This window comes from Castor canadensis, chromosome 5, assembly GCF_047511655.1.
Source record: "Castor canadensis chromosome 5, mCasCan1.hap1v2, whole genome shotgun sequence".
NCBI classification, from domain to species: domain Eukaryota; kingdom Metazoa; phylum Chordata; class Mammalia; order Rodentia; family Castoridae; genus Castor; species Castor canadensis.
Genome location: NC_133390.1, coordinates 173,980,002 through 173,999,008, shown reverse-complemented (window position 1 = coordinate 173,999,008; position 19,007 = coordinate 173,980,002). Strand labels below are relative to the sequence as shown.

The 19,007-nt window shown below is 42.6% G+C and overlaps 1 protein-coding gene across 3 annotated transcripts in view; it reads left to right on the top strand.

Moving 5' to 3' along the window:
• Nucleotides 1-19,007, top strand: part of Bcas1 (brain enriched myelin associated protein 1) — an 84,810-nt gene that overhangs the window by 29,022 nt on the left and 36,781 nt on the right. For all 3 annotated transcript variants that reach the window (XM_074074999.1, XM_074075000.1, XM_074075001.1), the window contains exons 5-8: nt 7,916-8,071; nt 8,946-8,990; nt 11,384-11,518; nt 17,768-17,980. In XM_074074999.1, the coding sequence (XP_073931100.1) occupies nt 7,916-8,071; nt 8,946-8,990; nt 11,384-11,518; nt 17,768-17,980 (549 nt within the window). The remainder of the gene's footprint in view (nt 1-7,915; nt 8,072-8,945; nt 8,991-11,383; nt 11,519-17,767; nt 17,981-19,007) is intronic.

The window sequence follows — 19,007 nt, the reverse complement described above, 5'->3', positions numbered from 1 at the left end:
GTCAAAACCAGGGGTTTCTGACAGATTTTCGCCTCTGACATTGCTTGGGCCTGGGTTATATTCCCACCTCTACTCTGTGACCTTGGGCAACTATTCGTTCTTTTCATTCTTCCGTTCAGTCACCGGTTAAATTGAAATTATGATAGCACATTCTTCCTGAGATCCTTGTTAAGAACTAAGTTAGATCTTTCAATGAGCTCTGCATAGAGCCCAACATAAAATTTGATCATTTTTATTATTATTATAGACATTTTCCTTCTCATATATGTTTCTCAAATAAAATTCATGGCTAAAAAATATTCCATCACGTGGTTGTAGGTAAATTTCACATGTTAACACCCCATGTAAATTTATTTATTATTCCAGAATTATTAGACTTTGGGAGTGGCTCTTCCTTGTTACTATTCCAACCCTCTTGTTATTTTTTTCCACTCTTTAATCCAGAAATTATTGTAGATTCACACATACATAGTTGTAAGAATTGTACAGAGAAATCACTTACTCCAAACCATCCCTGGTGACTTCTGGCATTTATCCCCCAGTCCTGTGTTTTGCTAAAATCTTACACAAACAGAATCACACATCTAGCCATCCTTCTTAACCATCCTAACAACTGGAATCCTGATTATGCTTTGAAATTATAAAAAGCTCAATTCATACTAGAACCTGTGTTGTGAAAGCACCCATCTTCTTAAGCCAAATGCTTCTTGCCTGGAAGCCACAGGAAACCCTAACAAGACTGTCAAGCCGTGGCTTTTATTTGCTTATAGTTTTATGAAATCCCAGCTCTTTATGAGGCATTTCATGAGAAGTGTGTCTCCATTTAGAAGAAAATCTTGGTTGCTGAATGAAATCCTTGTGGCACGCACACATTATTAATGCTTTAAAAATAGTCATCAGAACGTGCTTTCTGTATTTTTACAGCCAGTCCATAGAAGCCCTATTTTTAACTCAGATGCTTCCAACCTGGGCTTCAGCATGAGGCTGGTGCATGTATGTAAGCTAAGTGCCCAGTGAGAGCCAAGAACAGCGGAATGGAAACTCAGAGAAGGAGACGGGTTGCTGTGGGAGGCCTGGGCCCAGGGACTTCAGTAGGAAATAAAGTGAGTCGTGCCTGAAGAAGGAGGGGACTGAGAGAGGCCTGGGTTGGAAGGGAGAGCATGGTGTACAAAGGTGTAGGGGAGCACCGACTTCCTGTCCATCCACTCCTTCCATGAACAGTCCCACTCTGTGTCAGGAGCTGTGAGAATTGCATGGAGTTTTCATGTTTGTGAACACTGATCAAACAAACACTTCCATACTGGCTTTTTGCTAAGGAGTTGACATGCAAATTGCTCTTTAAAACTCACAGCAAATTACCTGAGGTAGGGTTTATTATCAAGTCCAGGTGAGAAGAGGAGGTGGTCTCAGAGGCTAAGGCCCCGACTGGAGTCCCTTGACATACAGGAAGTAAAGCTGGGTGATGAGCACAGAGGCCACCTGGGAGCTAGAGCATGGACCAGCCACATGGCTGTGAAGGACACAGACACAATGCCTGTCCTCAGGAGTCCCCAGTCGACAGAAAACACTGACAGTTAAACAACTAGGGCTTGGTGTGATGGCTACTGATGAGTGGGAAGCTGTGGAAATTAATACTGGTTAATGCCAACCTGGTGGCCACACCTGTGATCCCAGAACTCAGGAGGCTGAGGCAGGAGGATCATGAGTTCAAGGCCAGCCTGGGCTGCACAGGCTGTCTCAAAGAAAAAAACTAACAGCGGTGAGAGCTAATGGGGCTAAGCTCGTGTCTAAAATGACCTGATAGGAAATTCAGTCTTTCATGTAGTCATAACTAATATTGCCTATCATTACCATTATTTAATACACAAGGTCTGCTAGCCCTGGAGTTCGATTTATTTCTGATTTCAAGGAACAAGAACGGACTTTTTTTTTTCGTGATACCGGGGTTTGAACTCAGGGCCTTATGTTCACTCTACCCTTTGAGTCACTCCACCAGACCTGTTTTTTATTGAGTATTTTCGAGATAGGGTCTCACAAACTATTTGCCTGGGCTGCTTTAAACCAGGATCCTCCTGATCTCTGCCTCCTGCATAGCTAGGATTACAGGATGGGAGCTGACTTCTTTTTAGCTTGATTTGGTCAGTGTTGTTGCTCCCATGATGATGCAGCTCAAAGATTCATGTAACCCTAAGATCTCCTCACCAAGCACTAGCTACAGGTGAACTGAGGCTGGTCTGCTATGAACAGATGAGAGTAGAAGCTTCTAGCTAAGTGGAGTGACCAGTGGGCCTCCTGCTCCTACAACCCAGGAAAACCTGGACAAAATGCACCCAACAGCAGTTTTCAAGACACCAGATACAGGTGATGGGGACAGGAAACCCCTGGCTGCCCCACTCACTGCCTTGATGGGTGACAGGAATGGAGACCCAGCCCAACAGAGTCTCTGCATGAGACCAAGGTGCCTGGAGTTCACCTGACAGCTACAGGGCAGAGATGTGGAAACTGCAGGAGTCTGTGGAGGATGCACAGAGTGCAGGGCAGAGCACTGACCAGCACGTTCATGAAGGACACCGGTGCAGGCGGGAGCTCCAAGAGGGGCAGAAGTACAGCACTGGCATCCTTGAGGGGCCGACAGGGACCCTTCCCCACCCACCAGCCCTGGGAAGAGGACCCCTCCACAGTGGGGAAAAATGTACTCTCTAGACTGCTGCAGCTTTGGTCCTGTCTGCCATGTCTTAAAAGCAAGAACTAAAAGGATGGAAACATTTTCAAGTGTCATAAATCCAGTGCAAAGCTCGAGAATATTTATAGAAATATGGCAGTATCCAGCACCTAAACACAACACCTGGCATTCAACCAAAAATTGGCAGGGAAACAAAGACATAGGAACATGTAACTTGTAACCTCATAAAAACCAATCAAAAATGACCAGACCTGAATCAGATGTCAGAATTGGCAGAAAAGGACATTATAAGAGAATTGGTATATATGTATTCCGTGTTTAAAAATTAAGCAGAGACAAGATATGTTTTTAAAAATCCAAATCAAACATCTAGACATGAAAGCCATACTGTGTAAGGTAGAAATGCATCAAATGAGGCTAACAGCAGATCAGACAATGGGGAAAAATTTAAATGTGGAGAATTTAAGTCAGCAATAGAAACTGTCCCCAAGGAAACACGGTGGTGGGGGGCGGGGCGTGGGGGCAGGGATTAAAATAGAAAAGCATAGAGTAGCACACATTTGTACTACTTCTTGGGAGACTGAGACACAGCCCAAGATCACTTGAGCCTAAAAGTTCAAGGCCAGTCTGGACAACATAGGAAGACCTTGTCTCAAGAACAGGGAGGGAGGAGAGAGAAAGGAAAAAAGAAAAGGGAGGGAGGAAGGAAAGAAAGTCAACGAGCTGTACAACTCCAAGCAGGCTGGGCTACATGTAATTAGAGTCCATGACAGCAGGAGAAGGAAGAAAAAACATTTGAAGACACAATAGTGAAATTTGATGATTGCCGACCTTGCTTGGATCAAATCGTTCACTTGTTCAATCATTATTGATCATCTACTTTGTGCACAAGTTTAGGTGAGAAAGAAATATAAGGGGGAAAAAAACCCAGAAATTCCTCTCCTTATCTATTTATATTCTAGTGTGGGAAGAGGCACAAAGTGAATGAGTGGGGTTTTTAGCACGATAGAGGGCTTCTTGGTCCCAGCACTCTTTTTTTTATTATTATTTTTTATTTTTTTATTATTCATATGTGCATACAATGCTTGGATCATTTCTCCCCCCTGCCTCCACCCCCTCCTTTACCACCCACTCCGCCCCCTCCCTCTACCCCCCATCCCCTCAATACCCGGCAGAAACTATTTTGCCCTTATCTCTAATTTTGTTGAAGAGCGAGTATAAGCAATAATAGGAAGGAACAAGGGTTTTTGCTGGTTGAGATAAGGATAGCTATACAGGGAGTTGACTCACATTGATTTCCTGTGCGTGGGTGTTACCTTCTAGGTTAATTCTTTTTGATCTAACCTTTTCTCTAGTTCCTGGTCCCCTTCTCCTATTGGTCTCAGTTGCTTTTAAGGTATCTGCTTTAGTTTCTCTGCGTTAAGGGCAACAAATGCTATCTAGTTTTTTAGGTGTCTTACCTATCCTCACCCCTCCCTTGTGTGTTCTCGCTTTTATCAAGTGCTCAAAGTCCAATCCCCTTGTTGTGTTTGCCCTTGAGCTAATGTCCACATATGAGGGAGAACATACGATTTTTGGTCTTTTGGGCCACGCTAACCTCACTTAGAATGATGTTCTCCAATTCCATCCATTTACCAGCGAATGATAACTCTTGACACTTCACCCGAGAGTTAATCGTCCTGTGCATTGTAGGATGTTTAGCAGCTCCCTGGCCTCTACTCACTTGATTCTGGTTGTACCCTCTAGTGACGACAATCAAACATATCTCTGAAGATTGTCACATGTCCATGAAGGGAGGAGAGACCAGTAACATAGGAGACATAAAACATGCCAGGAAAAGGAAGCCTTTAAACAGCAGCTGGGCATACTGGACTGAGCTGTGACAATCTGTAATCCCAGCTACTCAGGAAGCAGAGATCAGAAGGATTGAGGTTTGAAGCCAGCCCAGGCAAAAAGTTAGCAAAGTTACATCTCAACAAAAAAGCCAGGTGCATTGGTGCACGTCTGTAATCCAGCTATGCAGAGGTCACAGGTAGGAGGATTGAAGTCTGAGGCCAGTGTGGGAAAAAATTGAGACCCTACTTGGAAAATAAACTAAAACAGAAAAGAGGGAATGGGGTGTCGCTTAAGTGGTAGAGCACCTGCCTAACAAGGACAAGGCCCCAAGTTCAATCCCAGTAGCGCTCCCCAAAAATCTTGTAAGTGTAGTAGGGTATTCAAGCAATGAGAGAGCCTCAGAGTCTGTGGCAACCTTGCTTTCTGAGTGCCTGGATTTAATTCACATGGCCCCGAACTTTGTGGCTTGTGCTACGCAAGTTTAGCTAAGTTGACACTCAGAACCAAATGTCTTTAACATCGAAGATATTCTGTTCTGACAGGTTTGAGTTAGAATCCCTGGATTTGACCCTCTCAAGCTGTGTGACCTTGCACAAGTAGCCTAACCTCTCTCATTTCATTGTTTGAAAAGCTGTAAATTTTAATATTTTTCTCAGAAAATTGTTGAAAAGATTGTTTAGCCTACACTTAATGCATTTATTTATACAGAATGTGTGACAGCATTGATTTTTCCATAATAAATAACAGTATATTAAGATTGGAGCCTGGGTGCTGGTGGTTCACACCTGAAATCCTCAAAATTTAGGAAGCCAAGATTGGAGGATTACAGTTCAAGGCCAACCCTGGAATGGGGTAAAAATTTGCAAAAAAAAAAAACCCATCTCAACCAATAGCTGGGCACAGTGGCACATGCCTCTCATCCCAAGCTACGCAGGAGGTGGAGATTGGGAGAATTCTGTTTCCAGGCCAGCCCTGGCAACAAAAGTTTGTGAGCCTCCTGGGCATGGTGGTGGTGCATGCCTGTCATCCCAGCTAAGGCAGCAAGTGTAAAATAGAAAGATCTCACTTAGTCCAGGCTGCCTGGGCAAAAAGCAAGACCCGATCTCCAAATAGCCACAGCAAAAAGAGTTGGAGGGATGGCTCAAGAGGAAGAGCACCTGCCTAACAAGTGCAAAGCCCAAGTTCAAACCCCCGTACTGCTGGAAGAAAAAAAAAATGATTAGAGAGCTTTCCCAAATTATATAAGCTTACAAAAGAGAGGGTGGAGTAATGCTTGATAAATAGTTATTATTTTAGATCAGCTGCTTTCCAGTGGTTGGGATAGTCGATCTACATCAGTTTATACTGGGTTTCTAGAAACTACCAATTTCAGAAGAAAAAGTTTAAAATATGGGAGTCTAGGAGCAATGCCACTGTATTCCACCCTCCATTCCACCACTACTACTGGTGGAAGTAGTCAAAGAAGAAGAGCCAAGTCTTCTGTGGGCTTCTTGCAGTTTCACACTGGGTGTTATTAGAAATCCCCATGTGTAAACAAAAGGGTTGCCTTCCATTCTTTTTTAAGTCAGGGAGCTGGCAGCAATGGTGATGGAGCGATGACCTGTGGAGGTTAAAACCCCAACGCCTTGGGATGAAGGAAAGGACACTGGGGGACAGTTGGGGGGTGGAAGGGACAGTGACAAAGGGAGAGGACGCCCAGGCCGGAAGGTGAGGGTCAAGCCAGCCCTCCTCATTGTGCCCACCTCTCAGTCCCCAACCCCCAGGGCTGCCCTGCCTGCTCTGGACATGTCCAGGTATCCCCTGCTGCCCCTCTGATGCACCAGACAAATGTTCAGACCCACCTGCAGGAAATATGCCTTAGTGAAAGCTTCATTTTTGCAAGAAAACTTACCAAGGTATAAAATCTGCATGCTTTCTGACCCAGAAATTTCACTTTGGGTAATTTGCCCCCCAAAAATAGAGATATACACAAGGGATTGAAAATAAAAGTGTGGAGTGTCTGCAAGAACACTGCTTACAACCCTAATATAATGCTATAAGCACCGCAATGCCCGCCGTTAAGGAGACTAGACAATAAATAATGGCACAACTGAACAATGGCAGAGACACAGTGGGCAGGGGCGAGATCCCTGCTGTTTCATTACATGAGAAAAGCAAATTGAAGAGAGCCTCATCCCATTCATACAAAGTTTTCACTTACTCCATTCATCTATCGCACGGTCAAATGATTACATATTTATTACACGTCGTCTGTGGGCTTCACTATCCCTGATACATGAGGAAGAAAATAGTTACAATCCCTGCTTTTATGGAGTCTACCATCTGGTGGGGATGTGAGGGCAGGGACCAATATTGATCCAAATATTAAGCAAGATGCTGTGACATTGAAGGTGGAAAAGGACAAGGGACTATGGCAGAGATGATAACGGGGGAGGGAGAGGAGCTTTAGCTGGGTGGTCAGGGATGAATGTATATTGCCTACAGGCACACAGAAGGGCAAAATGTTCCAGACAGAGAGCTATGTGTTTGAAAATAATTTGCAGTATGTTTAAGAAACTCCAAGAACATTGGCCAGAAAGAAAAGGGAGAGACAGAAGTGGGAGGCTTTGGCGTACACCACACCGTGGAAGACATTAGACAGCCTGTGTCAGAGCTTGGGCCTGACTCCAAACCATGGGCGACCACTGGAGGGTGGCAGGGAGTGGGGCATGGGGTGTGTTCAGTGACAGATGGAATGATGCTGCCCAGAGCCCAGGCAGACAGGGCAGGGGACCACAGCAGTCATGAGGTGGACAGATGTCAGTGTCTTGGCCTAGAGTGACCGTGGTGGACATGGGGCAAGGAAGACAGAGCCAGAATGCATACTGCCCTGCTGGGCCAGTCAGAGGAGAAAATCCATACCCATAACAGCCCTGGCACCACTAAACTCCCAGATCCCCAAGGCAGAATAGTTCCTTTGAAGTGCTTGCTGTGGTGTTCGTTTAGGTTGAAATGTTTCACTACTGCAGCAATTGTGGGAAATCAAATAGAGCCATCTCTGTGCATGACGTACCAATGATTAGAGGCACAAGGACAGAAAACGCTGGCATCTCTTGCAGCCTCTTCGCAGGACTGAGAGAAGAGGGCTTTTGTTTGCAATGTAACATGCACTGCTGTGTTTATTTCCCTCTGGCTCCAAGCAATGTCCCTCAACCAACTGCAAATGCTGAATATGTTGGATGGGGGAAGGGAGAAGAGAAGGACTCCCAGAAACTCCTCTTTGTTCTGCAGGCCCGTGGGCAGAAGAAGTATGACTGGAATTAAGGGGGAAGGGAGAAAGGGGTGAGAAGCAAAAATATGACTTTCAGAGTCCACATTCAACAAGTTGCAACTGTGAAAACTCTGTTTTGCTCCCAGGACGTAGTTGACGGCAAGGAGACAGAAGGACAACAAACGGAAATTTGGAATTGCTCAGGCCCTGGGGACCCAGAGGGACGGGGAATTGCAAAGGAGGACTCCCAGACAACAGACATAGCAGAGAATAGTTCCATCATGAGTTTCTTTAAGACTCTGGTAAGCAGTTTCCTTTCTTTTCACTCCCAGTTTGATTGCCCCGAGGTGTGCTAAAAGCATAATGCATATTTGAATGAGTTATATTGCAGTGCAATTGCAACCATGTAAATGTGCCTCCTAGGAATTGTGTTTATCGGGCTTTCCCTGAGTGAGCCCTCAGAATTAGAGCCATGGTAGGAACAGTGGGTGCCCAAACTGTGAACATGAGATAGATAGTAATCAAATTCTTTTGCATTTGAATGTCTCATGGTCATTGATCATAAAAGTTATTGGAAAACACTGCCTTCAGTTGTCCACCTATCAAAGCAACTTTGCCACTCAAATGGCAAACAAAGCACTGCAGAAATCATTTTCTATCATGTCTGGTCTAAGTCTACCACCATAAACTGGCTGGGGGAAGGGACCAGGCCTTTGCATTGCTTGCCCATCTCTGACAAAAGCCATGGCCTGGTACAAGCCAGACACTCAAGATTGCTGAATGAATGAATTCATAGTTAACCAGCCCCAAACGTGTTTGTACCACCTGCAAGATCAAGATTAACTTCAAAGGATAAAATGACAAAAAGTCAACAGAATGTGCTACAAACTCTAAAGGGTTGCTCTGTGTTTGCAGTAGAATTGATATGGGAAGTCTGTGGCCTTCCAGAAAATAACTTTGATTTTGGTCAAACTCTTGGTGACAGTGTAAGATCTGATTCATTTCATTATAAAATATTAACTTTGTTAACTTTATAGTACCCAGAGGTCCTTGGGTTTCTACCAACTAAAAGTTGTGTAGTAAACTGAACCACCCTGAAGAATTGTGTATCTGTGAAATAAAAAATCACCTTAAAGAACAAAGGTTTTTAATATTTGGCTTTCTCAAACTTTTAAGGTTTCACCTAACAAAGCTGAGACAAAAAAAGATCCAGAAGATGTGGTAAGTAGCTTGAAGTATGTATGTGTTCAGTTTGTGTTAGAGTTGGGTTTAAATTTGTATCTGCCTGTTTCCTGAACGATGTATCGTATATATCTATATGCTACATATACAGACATATATACATATATAATTAGCAATTTCATAGTGCCATTGGATTGTCTGTAAAATATTTCTTGTAGGTTAACGCTATCTTAATGAAAAATTTAGTGGGAAACTTGAAAGCTGTGCCAATTCTGCTAAATAACATCACAATAACATCAAATAACATCACAATTTTTTACATAAAATAAGAGCAGAATACTAATAATTATCTCATCACCTTAAGTTTTTATTGTGTGTAGAGAAACCCAGAGAATATAGTAAAAAAAATTTTAAGGACTAAAGTAGGAGAAAGTTGCTACTGTTTTTTCTTTTCAAGGCATTCTTTGCTTTCACGTAATTTGAAACAAAGATAAATCTCTACTACAGAGGTAGAGATTTTGAAATAAAATCGTTGCCAAGGACACATGCCAGTGAAGGCCCATGTGGAAAAGCCAGGACACCCTGATCAGGCTGGATTTTTCATTGTCTTCCTAGAAATTCAGACTGTTCCCCTCGAAATAAATTTGGCTTGAAACAACTGTTTTCTTAGAGAGGTTTTCCGCTTACACTAGACAGGACTGATTGCCTCTAGTGGGACACATGGTTTCAATTTCACATAAACCATGAGGAAGTTTAACTCAGAGACAGATAAATGGCTTGGATCCTTTTGATAACTAGAAATGCTTTAAAAAACAAGGGGACCAAATAAATGGCTTAGCCAGCACCATACATCTGCTACTTACATTCAAAGGAGCTAAGTTGTGAAAAAAGCATCCTAGAGTTTGTCTCAGAAGACCTATATTTAAGTCCAGCTCCATGATTTGATAGCCGTGTGATCCCAACTTTTCTGAACCCAAATCTCCACATCTGTAAAATTGGGACAATAAAACTTCTCTCTCCCAAGACCTCAGGATCACATGACCATGTAATGATGCCTTGTAAGCTGTAGAGCTCTGTTCAACTGCAGGTGATCTCTTTTCTCAAAATCACACGTGTGTGATTGCAAATGTAGTGTATTGATTTGTTCCTCTAGAATTTTCTTTTCTCATTGAAAAATATCTTTTCAAGTCATTTGCATGTATGTTCCTTAAAATTATTCATTTGTTACAAGTCAGCTAAGGTCAAGCTCAGTGAATGGTTGGGTCAAAATGTCTCTTTTGGTTCTGTGTTTTATAATTGTATGAACTCCCGTAGTCAGCAATGGGGTCTTTAACTGTGGAGGATGTTGGATGGCTTCCCAAGTGATTGAATGCAGCCCCATTCTCTTTAGCTGGTCATGCTAAACAGAACCCACAACCCAGATGTTGTCACAACTGAACACAATTCGCTGATAAAAGCTTTGTTCCCCCCAGCAGGCTGAGAGATCCCTGCTAGTGACCTGGATCATAGATGAGGGCTTTTGAATGTAGATTGGCCATGACACCCAGAAATAGACCTCTCTCCTGAAAACCTGTTGTCATTCCTTGCCTTTCTGACATGTTTTTCTACTGAAGTTCTAAGAGAGCTTTTGAAAAGTCTCATTTGGCCTGGGTGATTTTTAGCATACTCCATGCCCCATGCAAAAATCTCCAACCATTTGTAACTTGAGTCAACCATTTTTAGTGGTTGTAACTGGGCTATTTCAGTTCCAGTCTCTCCCCGCACTCTCCTTTGAGCTCAGTGAGCTAGTTCACACTAGAAACTTCCTTTGCCCGGGAGATCTGACCATCTAGAAGTCAATCAAAATTTTGGTGGGTGATACTGCTTCCACAGGTTTCCAATAGTGGACCAAAGGAACTAGGTTTGAGAATGAAAACCATTGGGCAACAGTATTTAGCCACAGCAAAACTAAATCAGGACACAAAAGTAAATCATTTGTCAGTGGGTATTTTTCTCCTTCTTTTATAGTTAGGTATTTAAAGCTAATTAAGTAGGGATTATTCTGTTATCTTTTTGTTTTATAATTTTTCATTTGAATGTTTTAAGTGACAGAGCTTAAATGTCCTGTAGTAAAAAAAAAAAAAAAAAAACAATAGCTGTTAGCAAACAGAGACAAAAGTGAGTTGTTTGGGTTTGGTATGGCGGATTTTTCAAGATGTGTTAATCTGGGTCATAACTGAGTCTTTAAATAAGTCACCTGTTGAAAATCAATGTGTACCTGAAACTGACCATGAATATGCTGTTTAGCAAATCATCTTTAAGAATTTTTAAACGATAGTGTCTTGTGGTTAGGAGGTGGAGTAATATAGCAACAATTAATATACTTTAGAACAACAGAAAAATGGGTTTGTTTAAAAGCAAAATTCTAAGCTGCATCTGCTGTTGCCCAAAAGGCATCCAAAGCTGAAGGTGTCTGTGATGGACAAGCTGGTCAGAAGATGACAGAGATCCAGGCCAAAGGCAGCAAGAAAAAGCACCTGGACAGCCCCAGGCTGGGACTTACCTTTAGGAAATTTTTTAGGCATAAGGTCTGTATCTAGCTATACTAGGAAGAAGAAGGACCCTGGTCCTCCACACTGGTACCCCGATGCCCAGGCATCCTGGCCCACGCTCTGATTCACTGAAGTCTGAGCCATGGTGGCTGTGATCAGTAAAAGAGAATTAAAGACCATATGACTCAATTTGAGGGACTTAAGTCCCCATGGTTATAAACCTCTCAGACTGCATTCTTCCAAGTGCGGACCAGGGTTCTAAATTTATTCTGATCTAGTGTTTCCCAAATGTTGGTCAGTTGCATATCACCCTCACCAGTTTCTAGATACGCTATTAACCAATTGAATTGTTAGGTTGAAATTCATCATTTCCTATTTAAGTATACCTTTAAAAGAAAAATCATTCTTCATGAGAGAAAGATAACCATTAACACGGCTAATAGAACAGCAGCATTCTCACTGCCTCATTTGGGCTGAGCTCTGAATCCAGTGTCCTTCCTGGCTTTATTAAAAGTAATTGGCCAAGGATAGAGAATATTGAGCCAGCAGCACAGACTGAACCTTTTCTTGAATGCTGCAGGACAGACGATGTGAGGGTCGGGAAAGGGGCGTATTCTCACTCTTTGAATGCCTTACGTATTTCTGAACAACCGTAAGGCATCTCTGGTCCAGCAGTGGTATGCTGCCTGCACTCTGGGAAACACTGTTCTAATCTCAGAATAACAGTTTTGTCTCTTTGCGGTCTGTTCCATCTAACCCCAGTGTCAGCTAAGCTTTTACTGAACCCCGATAAAAGCCCAGGCTGAAGAAAACAATGAATGAAAGCAGAGCAAGTCATTGTCCTTGTGGTGAGGAAGTTAAGACATGAGGTCATTTTTGGAGAACCGTTCTTCTGACATTCAGAAGATGCTATTGTGTGTCTGAAACCATCAATTAAAGGGATTCCTGAATTGGGTCCACAGGCTTGGAAATTTGTTTAAAATATCAACCATTCTCCCCCAAGTTGAATGACCTTATTTAAAAACTTCCCCCAGCTGGCTATTATAACCTCAGGATTGTGCTGCAAATAGAAGCTCTGTAGAAAGTTCTTGAGCTGAATCTGTATTTCCATAAGCAATGTTATGAGGTCACCTTCAAATTTCATGCAGGCTTATTTTGTTACCAAAGAGAGAATACAGGGGAATAGTAGCTACTGTGATGGTGGAGGGAACTTTACAAAGTGGTATAGCCACTTTGGTAAGTGGGAGAGTTTAGTAACTGCTAGTGAAATCATCCTAGACCTCATACAAAGGAGTTTGGTTGGCGCGTTTGTGAGGCCGGGAGCACAGGAACGCACCCTGGATGTGCATTTCTTTGTGGCAATCATTTTATACACTGTAAACTTCCCCATCTGCAGTATCTCTTTCCACCCATAAGTGGACCACCCAAGGCTAATGTGATTATTTCTAAGGCCTCCCAAAATCATTGGTCTACCTCCTGCTACCAAGGTACATTTGGGGGGAGGATGGGATCTTGATCCCATCTGGAAAGATGTACAGGAAGTATCTTTTCTGCAGTCTGCAATACAGACACATGGGTTTCAGGGTCTTGCCCTGAGTTGTATCCAGTGTGTTTCTGGTGGAGATGTAAATTAAAGTAAGGGAATGACCCCCAAAATCCTCATTTCTCATTTATATGTCAGTTGATAGAGCTTATTGACTTTCACCTCTACACCTAGGACAGTTTATTTCTTTTCATCTTTTGATTATTATGTTGTCCTCACGGGGAGGAAAATAGTGTCATTAAAATGAGGAGCCAGATCCTACCAGTGACCCTTATTAAATGACTGTGGGAAGGGTGAACCCCTCACCATGAGACTATAAAAGGGATAAAAGCGGAAATCCAAGAAATTCAAGGGTAAAACACTACCTTCTGGTTTTGTTGTAAAAAAATAAAATGTCATAGTTACCAACTGCAGTTAACTATAGGGTTTATTTTTCCATCTTAATTTTCTTCCTGCAAAAAGAACTTTCTTAGTTAAAAAAAAATGGGGAAGGCTGGAATTAATAAATGCAACAATGTCACTGTTATAAATGGTAAGAACGTCAGCTTTCCTTTGCTGAGTCTGAATCTTTGTTTCTTGGCTCAATCACATGCAATGCCTCAGAATTAAACTTTGTCACGTGTCCTCGATGTTCAGTGACAACAGGCACTTGAGGCCAGCCATGGCTTTAAAATGTTTTTGCCGTGCCCAGAAATGTGCCTCTTTGTACTCAAATGACCACATCTCAAGAAGGTAACTCAAGTTTTTCTTAGCAGCTGGTCCATGTGATTCATAAGCTCTGCCGTACATTCATTGTTTGGGGTTCTTGTAATGTTTACATGTTACTAACACGTCCCATGCCCCATGCCCAAAAGTGGCAACTTATTAAGAAGGTAGGGTCATTTGCTCTGAAATCCCCAAATCCAACACACAAGAATTTCATGAGTAGAGTCACCAGATAGAATAAAAAATACCCAGTTAGCTTCAAATTTCAGATAAACAAGAAATCATGTTAGTGTCAATATAAGCATGTCCCATGCAATATTTGGAACATACTTATGTTATAAAAATTTATAAAAGTTTTATAAAAATTATTCTTTGCTGAGCTGACATTCAAGTGCAATGGGGTATTGTGTAATTCTCATTTTATATGCTAAATATGGTAATCCTTGTCATGAGGTTGCCTCAGAAACATGGTTAGATTTTTTTTGCAGTATCTTCCATAACTCAAAGAATATTCAGTTGCCTAGTGCTGGCAGAACACCATTTGGGGATTTCTTTGGGAAACGAGAAGAGGGATGGGCAAAGAATGAGAAGACAAACATTGCTCTGAGTAGAGCTCTATAGTCAGGAAGAAGGGCGTGGGAGGGTGGTAGTCTCTTTCACTTATTTTTTGAGTTAATTTGTTAGTTAATTGTTATCTGTTTTGCACCAGGTACTGGGCCTGAGAGAAAGTAGGAAGGGATGTAATAGTGACAATGACCTTAACACCAAAGGGCTTGAAGTCTAGCAGAGGGGACACACGCACACATATTCAACTTAACTTTGAAGTTATGTTACTGTAAATACAACATAGGCATACCTTTGTAATACTTTCCAAGGTCGTCTTCGTATCTTCCAATACGAAAAATAAGAGTGGCCATTTCTCAGTGCAGAGTCCTGTGTAGATGTGTCTTTCACCATCAGCTGCCCACACTAAAGTTTTTAGACCCCTCTTTACCTGAATCACTCCTCCCCAGTGGAATTTTAATAGCTACACCGTGTATCTCTTTAAATTCTGTGATCCATTAGATATACACAGACCATGTAAATATCTACTCTTTTTATAACCCCTCCCAAGAGCAAGGGCATTGTCACCCCAATTCTCCCCACCTTGGGGGCAAAGGGCCTTTGCTGAGAATGGTGTCAAACACATTTCCATCCGTTGATGAGTAGAATAGCCTGGAATGGGAAGACCTTGCTTCATTAGAAACAGTGTAGTGCAGATTCAATACTATCCTTGTGCTTGGGAACCAGATTCCCTGGATTTCATTGTCAACTCTATGCCTTCATCAGTGACCATGGGCAAGTTACTCCACCACCAAGTTCCTAAATTTCCCTGTCTGCAAAGTAGATGTAATAACCAGCTCCATCCTCACAGGGCTGCTGGAACATTTGGGTACTTAGAACAGCATCTGGCACCACTAGCTTTTGTTCTTAAATCAAAATTTAAAGTTGGAAATTATGTCTTAAAGAGCCCATAATGCCCCAAGGGCACTTAGTGAGAGAGAGAGAGAGAGAAGACTGAATGGTGAAACACCAAGCATGGTACACATCAGGTAACTGGAGCTGTCCCCAAGAAATCCTAGCAATTGGGAACCTGGAGGTGCCTTTTTATGACCTCCGTGTGACTCTGAATGACAGGCGATGAGCTGAGCAAATCTCCATTGTGGGAAGTTGAAAATCCAAGTAAAAGGAGTTAAAGACTGCATAGAGTCACAAAGTGATGGAGCCTCTATATAGAATGCCCTGGGCAGGACTGATGATTGACTGAAACCAACTGGAACCCTTTTTTAGAGATGAGGCAGGGCTGGTGGAGTGGCTCAAGAGGTAAGAGCACCTGCCTAGCAAGCATGAGGCACTGAGTTCAAACCCCAGTACCGCCAAAACAAAACAACAAAAAACAATAAAAATGAACACAAAAATAAAAGAAAACAAAAAAAAGCGCTAGTGGAGTGGCTCAAGAAATGAGGCAGGCTCCATCTATAATGCACCCCAAGGTTAATGGGGGTCCACCAAGGAAAAGAGGAAGTGGATATTGGGCAGTTAGCCAAGCTTAACCACTCCTTGCTCTGTCTGCCTCCCTCCAGGTCCCAACATGCTTTGCCGCAGGTCCTCTTAACACAGGGCTTAGAGCAACTGCTCCTTGTGATTCATTTTCAGTCACCCTCTGCTCAATGCAGCCACCTTGTCCCAATAAAGCTGATTGTCACATGTAGATCCAATTCTCTACTTTACGTTTTTCTGGTGGACAGGGGGGTTGTTTTTTGTTAGCACCAAATCCCCTCCCCAATTAGTACAATTTATCAGGGTTTTGGTTTGTTTTTTGTTTTTGTGGGGGTTTTTTTTTTGTATTTATTTGTGATTTCTTTGGTGATATTCAGTCCATGGGACCATGGACCCCCAGCACTTAGTACACATCGCAGCTCAGTGCAAGCTTTATGATTAAATGAACAAAGAAAATGAAACTTAGTGATTTGGTTGAGGGAAGGAGGAGGTTCCCTTTGAACCAGTCCCCTTTAATCACTTTTTTAGGGCTAAAATAGTGCCAAGTGCATTCTTAACGCAGAACCTCATAAGGTTCATAAACTCAGCCTTTTAACTTCACTGCCTATAAGATGCAGCATGCTGGAGTTTTGCACGCTTTTCAGTGGAATTAGGGTTGTTATAAGCTACTGCTACACATTAGTCCTTTATCATGATTCAATCTTAGAATCTGCTCAATAAACAATTCCCTCTTAGTACCAAAATCTTGGCAGGAAGAAGTGTCTTGCATCAGAGAGTGAAATTCATGCCTTCACTGCCAGCACTCTTTGAGAGGTGCTATGCTGTTTGTGAAGAGGGTAGACAGGGCAGGAAGTCCAGATGGGAGCCCAGGCTGTGCCCCACAGGTCTGGTTTAGTGGGAAGCAGGTCAGGGTCCTCGATTTTATTACATAAAAATCCAAGTACTGACCAGATGATCTTTAAGACTTTTTCCAGCACCAAAAATACTATAAAATTTCCTGAATTTGTCCACACCCCATTTTCACTGCCAGATTTTTTTTTTTAATTTAGTCAGAAAATAGAGATATAACAGCCCTAGGAATTTAAAGGGATTAAGTGATAAGTCCCGAAAACAAAAGTCATAAGTTGAAGATAATAAGCATGGAAAGATGAGGTCAGGTAAACCCAGTGTTGAAAGTTTGGAGCCACTATTCACTCGTGTCCAGATAAGTTGTGACTGTGATTCTTATCCAACGACAGGGAGAGACAGAGTGTAGGACTGGACGCCACCTCACCAGAGAAAGCTGGTGTCTTAGAATTGTACTTCAGCACAGCCACCTGGAGAGAGAGAGAGACAGGAAGGGTTCAGGGAAGATGAGTATGTGCAGGAAGGAGGGAGGGAACAGGGGTGAAATAATAACATTTGAAGAAGTTTTCATTGTGGAGCATGGTGGCTGCATCTGAAATTGAAGCTGTGGGATTCTGGACCGTCTTCCTGTTCAGGACCTTCACCAAGTTCCTGTCCAGCTGCCTCATGTTGGCTTTCTAGCTGAGATCGGCGGTCTCCAAAATGGTCTTCTATTCCAATTATCTTTATCTTCACTTAGTTCCCAATTTGGGTTAGCAAAACAATGCACGTTTGTGAGAGATGCATTGGGAGTTCACGTTCAAAACGTTTTCCTGAGGGGAACAGGATCAAAACCATTTGGAGACCAATGACCTTGGTAAAAACTCTGCGTTCTCACAGTGAAACACTTCTTCCCATCACCTTGGCTCCTTGAGTTGCTTATATAAACAGCAGTAATACCACTTCTCTATTTTTTATCCCAAAGGAAAATGTCTCGACCTTTCCCATGATTTTATCACAAACTCATATTCACTGTAGAAATGTGGAGAACACAGAAAATTATAGAGAAATATTAACACGATGCATGACCCCAGCCCTTATTTACCTTAAAAAAAGAGATCTTTCACTTTGAATTGTGAAATCATTTTTTTTTCATTTTTTTAAATCTATAGGGTACTGAAACGACATCTACTACTTCAGCCAACCTCAGATCAGATAAAGGCAACTTCACACCCCAGGAGACCCAAGTGACACCCAAGAGTCCTAAAGGCTGCAGCCCACCAGGTCATGCACTATCTGCCACAGCCAGTGACACAACAAAGGAAGGTGGCAAGGAGAAGTCAGGAACCTCCTCTCTGCCCTTGGGGAAGCTGTTTCGGAAAAAGGTCAGTCTGAGTCCCAAGGTGGGCAGAGCCCTTGGGGCTGGCGTGACTTTAGAAATTTTTTCTGATGAACCAGTTCTTGTAGTCAACCAAACATGGACAGCAGTTTCTTCTTCTTCCTCCTCCTCCTCCTTTTCTTCTTCTTCTCCTCCTCCTTCCTTCTTCCTCCTTCCTCCTTCTTCCTTCTTCCTTCTTCCGTCTTCCTTCTTCATGAGCCAACGTGCTATTGAGTTGAGGATTTCTAGTGTTCTCCTAGGACAAATGAAATGCCTATCATGTTATAAACAGGTGTTTCGTGGGGAAGAAAAGAAAATGAACCAGTCAAAATTTTCACCCTTTGAACAACTGGGGTCTATGACAAAGGGTTGCGGCGTTTTGTAGTTTCATTGTTCTTCTGAAATGCTTGATGAGACTGCACCCTTCTGGTTTCCTCTGAGCACTCTCACCCTGGTGAAATGTATCACCTTGGGGCTTGTCTTCTCTTCTCCCCAACCACACAGAATCAGTCTCTGCCAGGTCAGCACCTGGGCAAATGCAGCAAAGTCAAGCAAGCCACAGTCTGACTCCCTCTCCCTCCACCAAATGAAAGTACAGAAGGTATTCCAAAAGCCTCCTTATTCTTCAGTGCTGAGCAAACCTGCCACCATCCATGTTCACAATGCTTGCCTGGTTTAAATATGGCCAAAAGATGAGCAAGAAGTTACAGATGACAGTCAAGTGTGGTGGTGCCCACCTGTCATCCTAACAACTGCAAGAAGGCATAAGTAGATAGACTGGTCTGAGATCAACCTGGACAAAAAACACAAGACCCCATCCAAAAAATTACTGAAGTGAAAAGGGCTGAAAGTGTGACTCAAGTGTAGAGCACCTGCCGGGCAAGCATGAGAGCCTGAGTTCAAATATCAGTACCACCAAAGAAAAGGAAAGAAATTAGGGGTGACAGAGCAGAAATTCATAAAGCTGGAAAAATGTGATTTTGTAACTTCACTGAAACACACATGCTATTTGGCTACCACACAAAGCACATGGC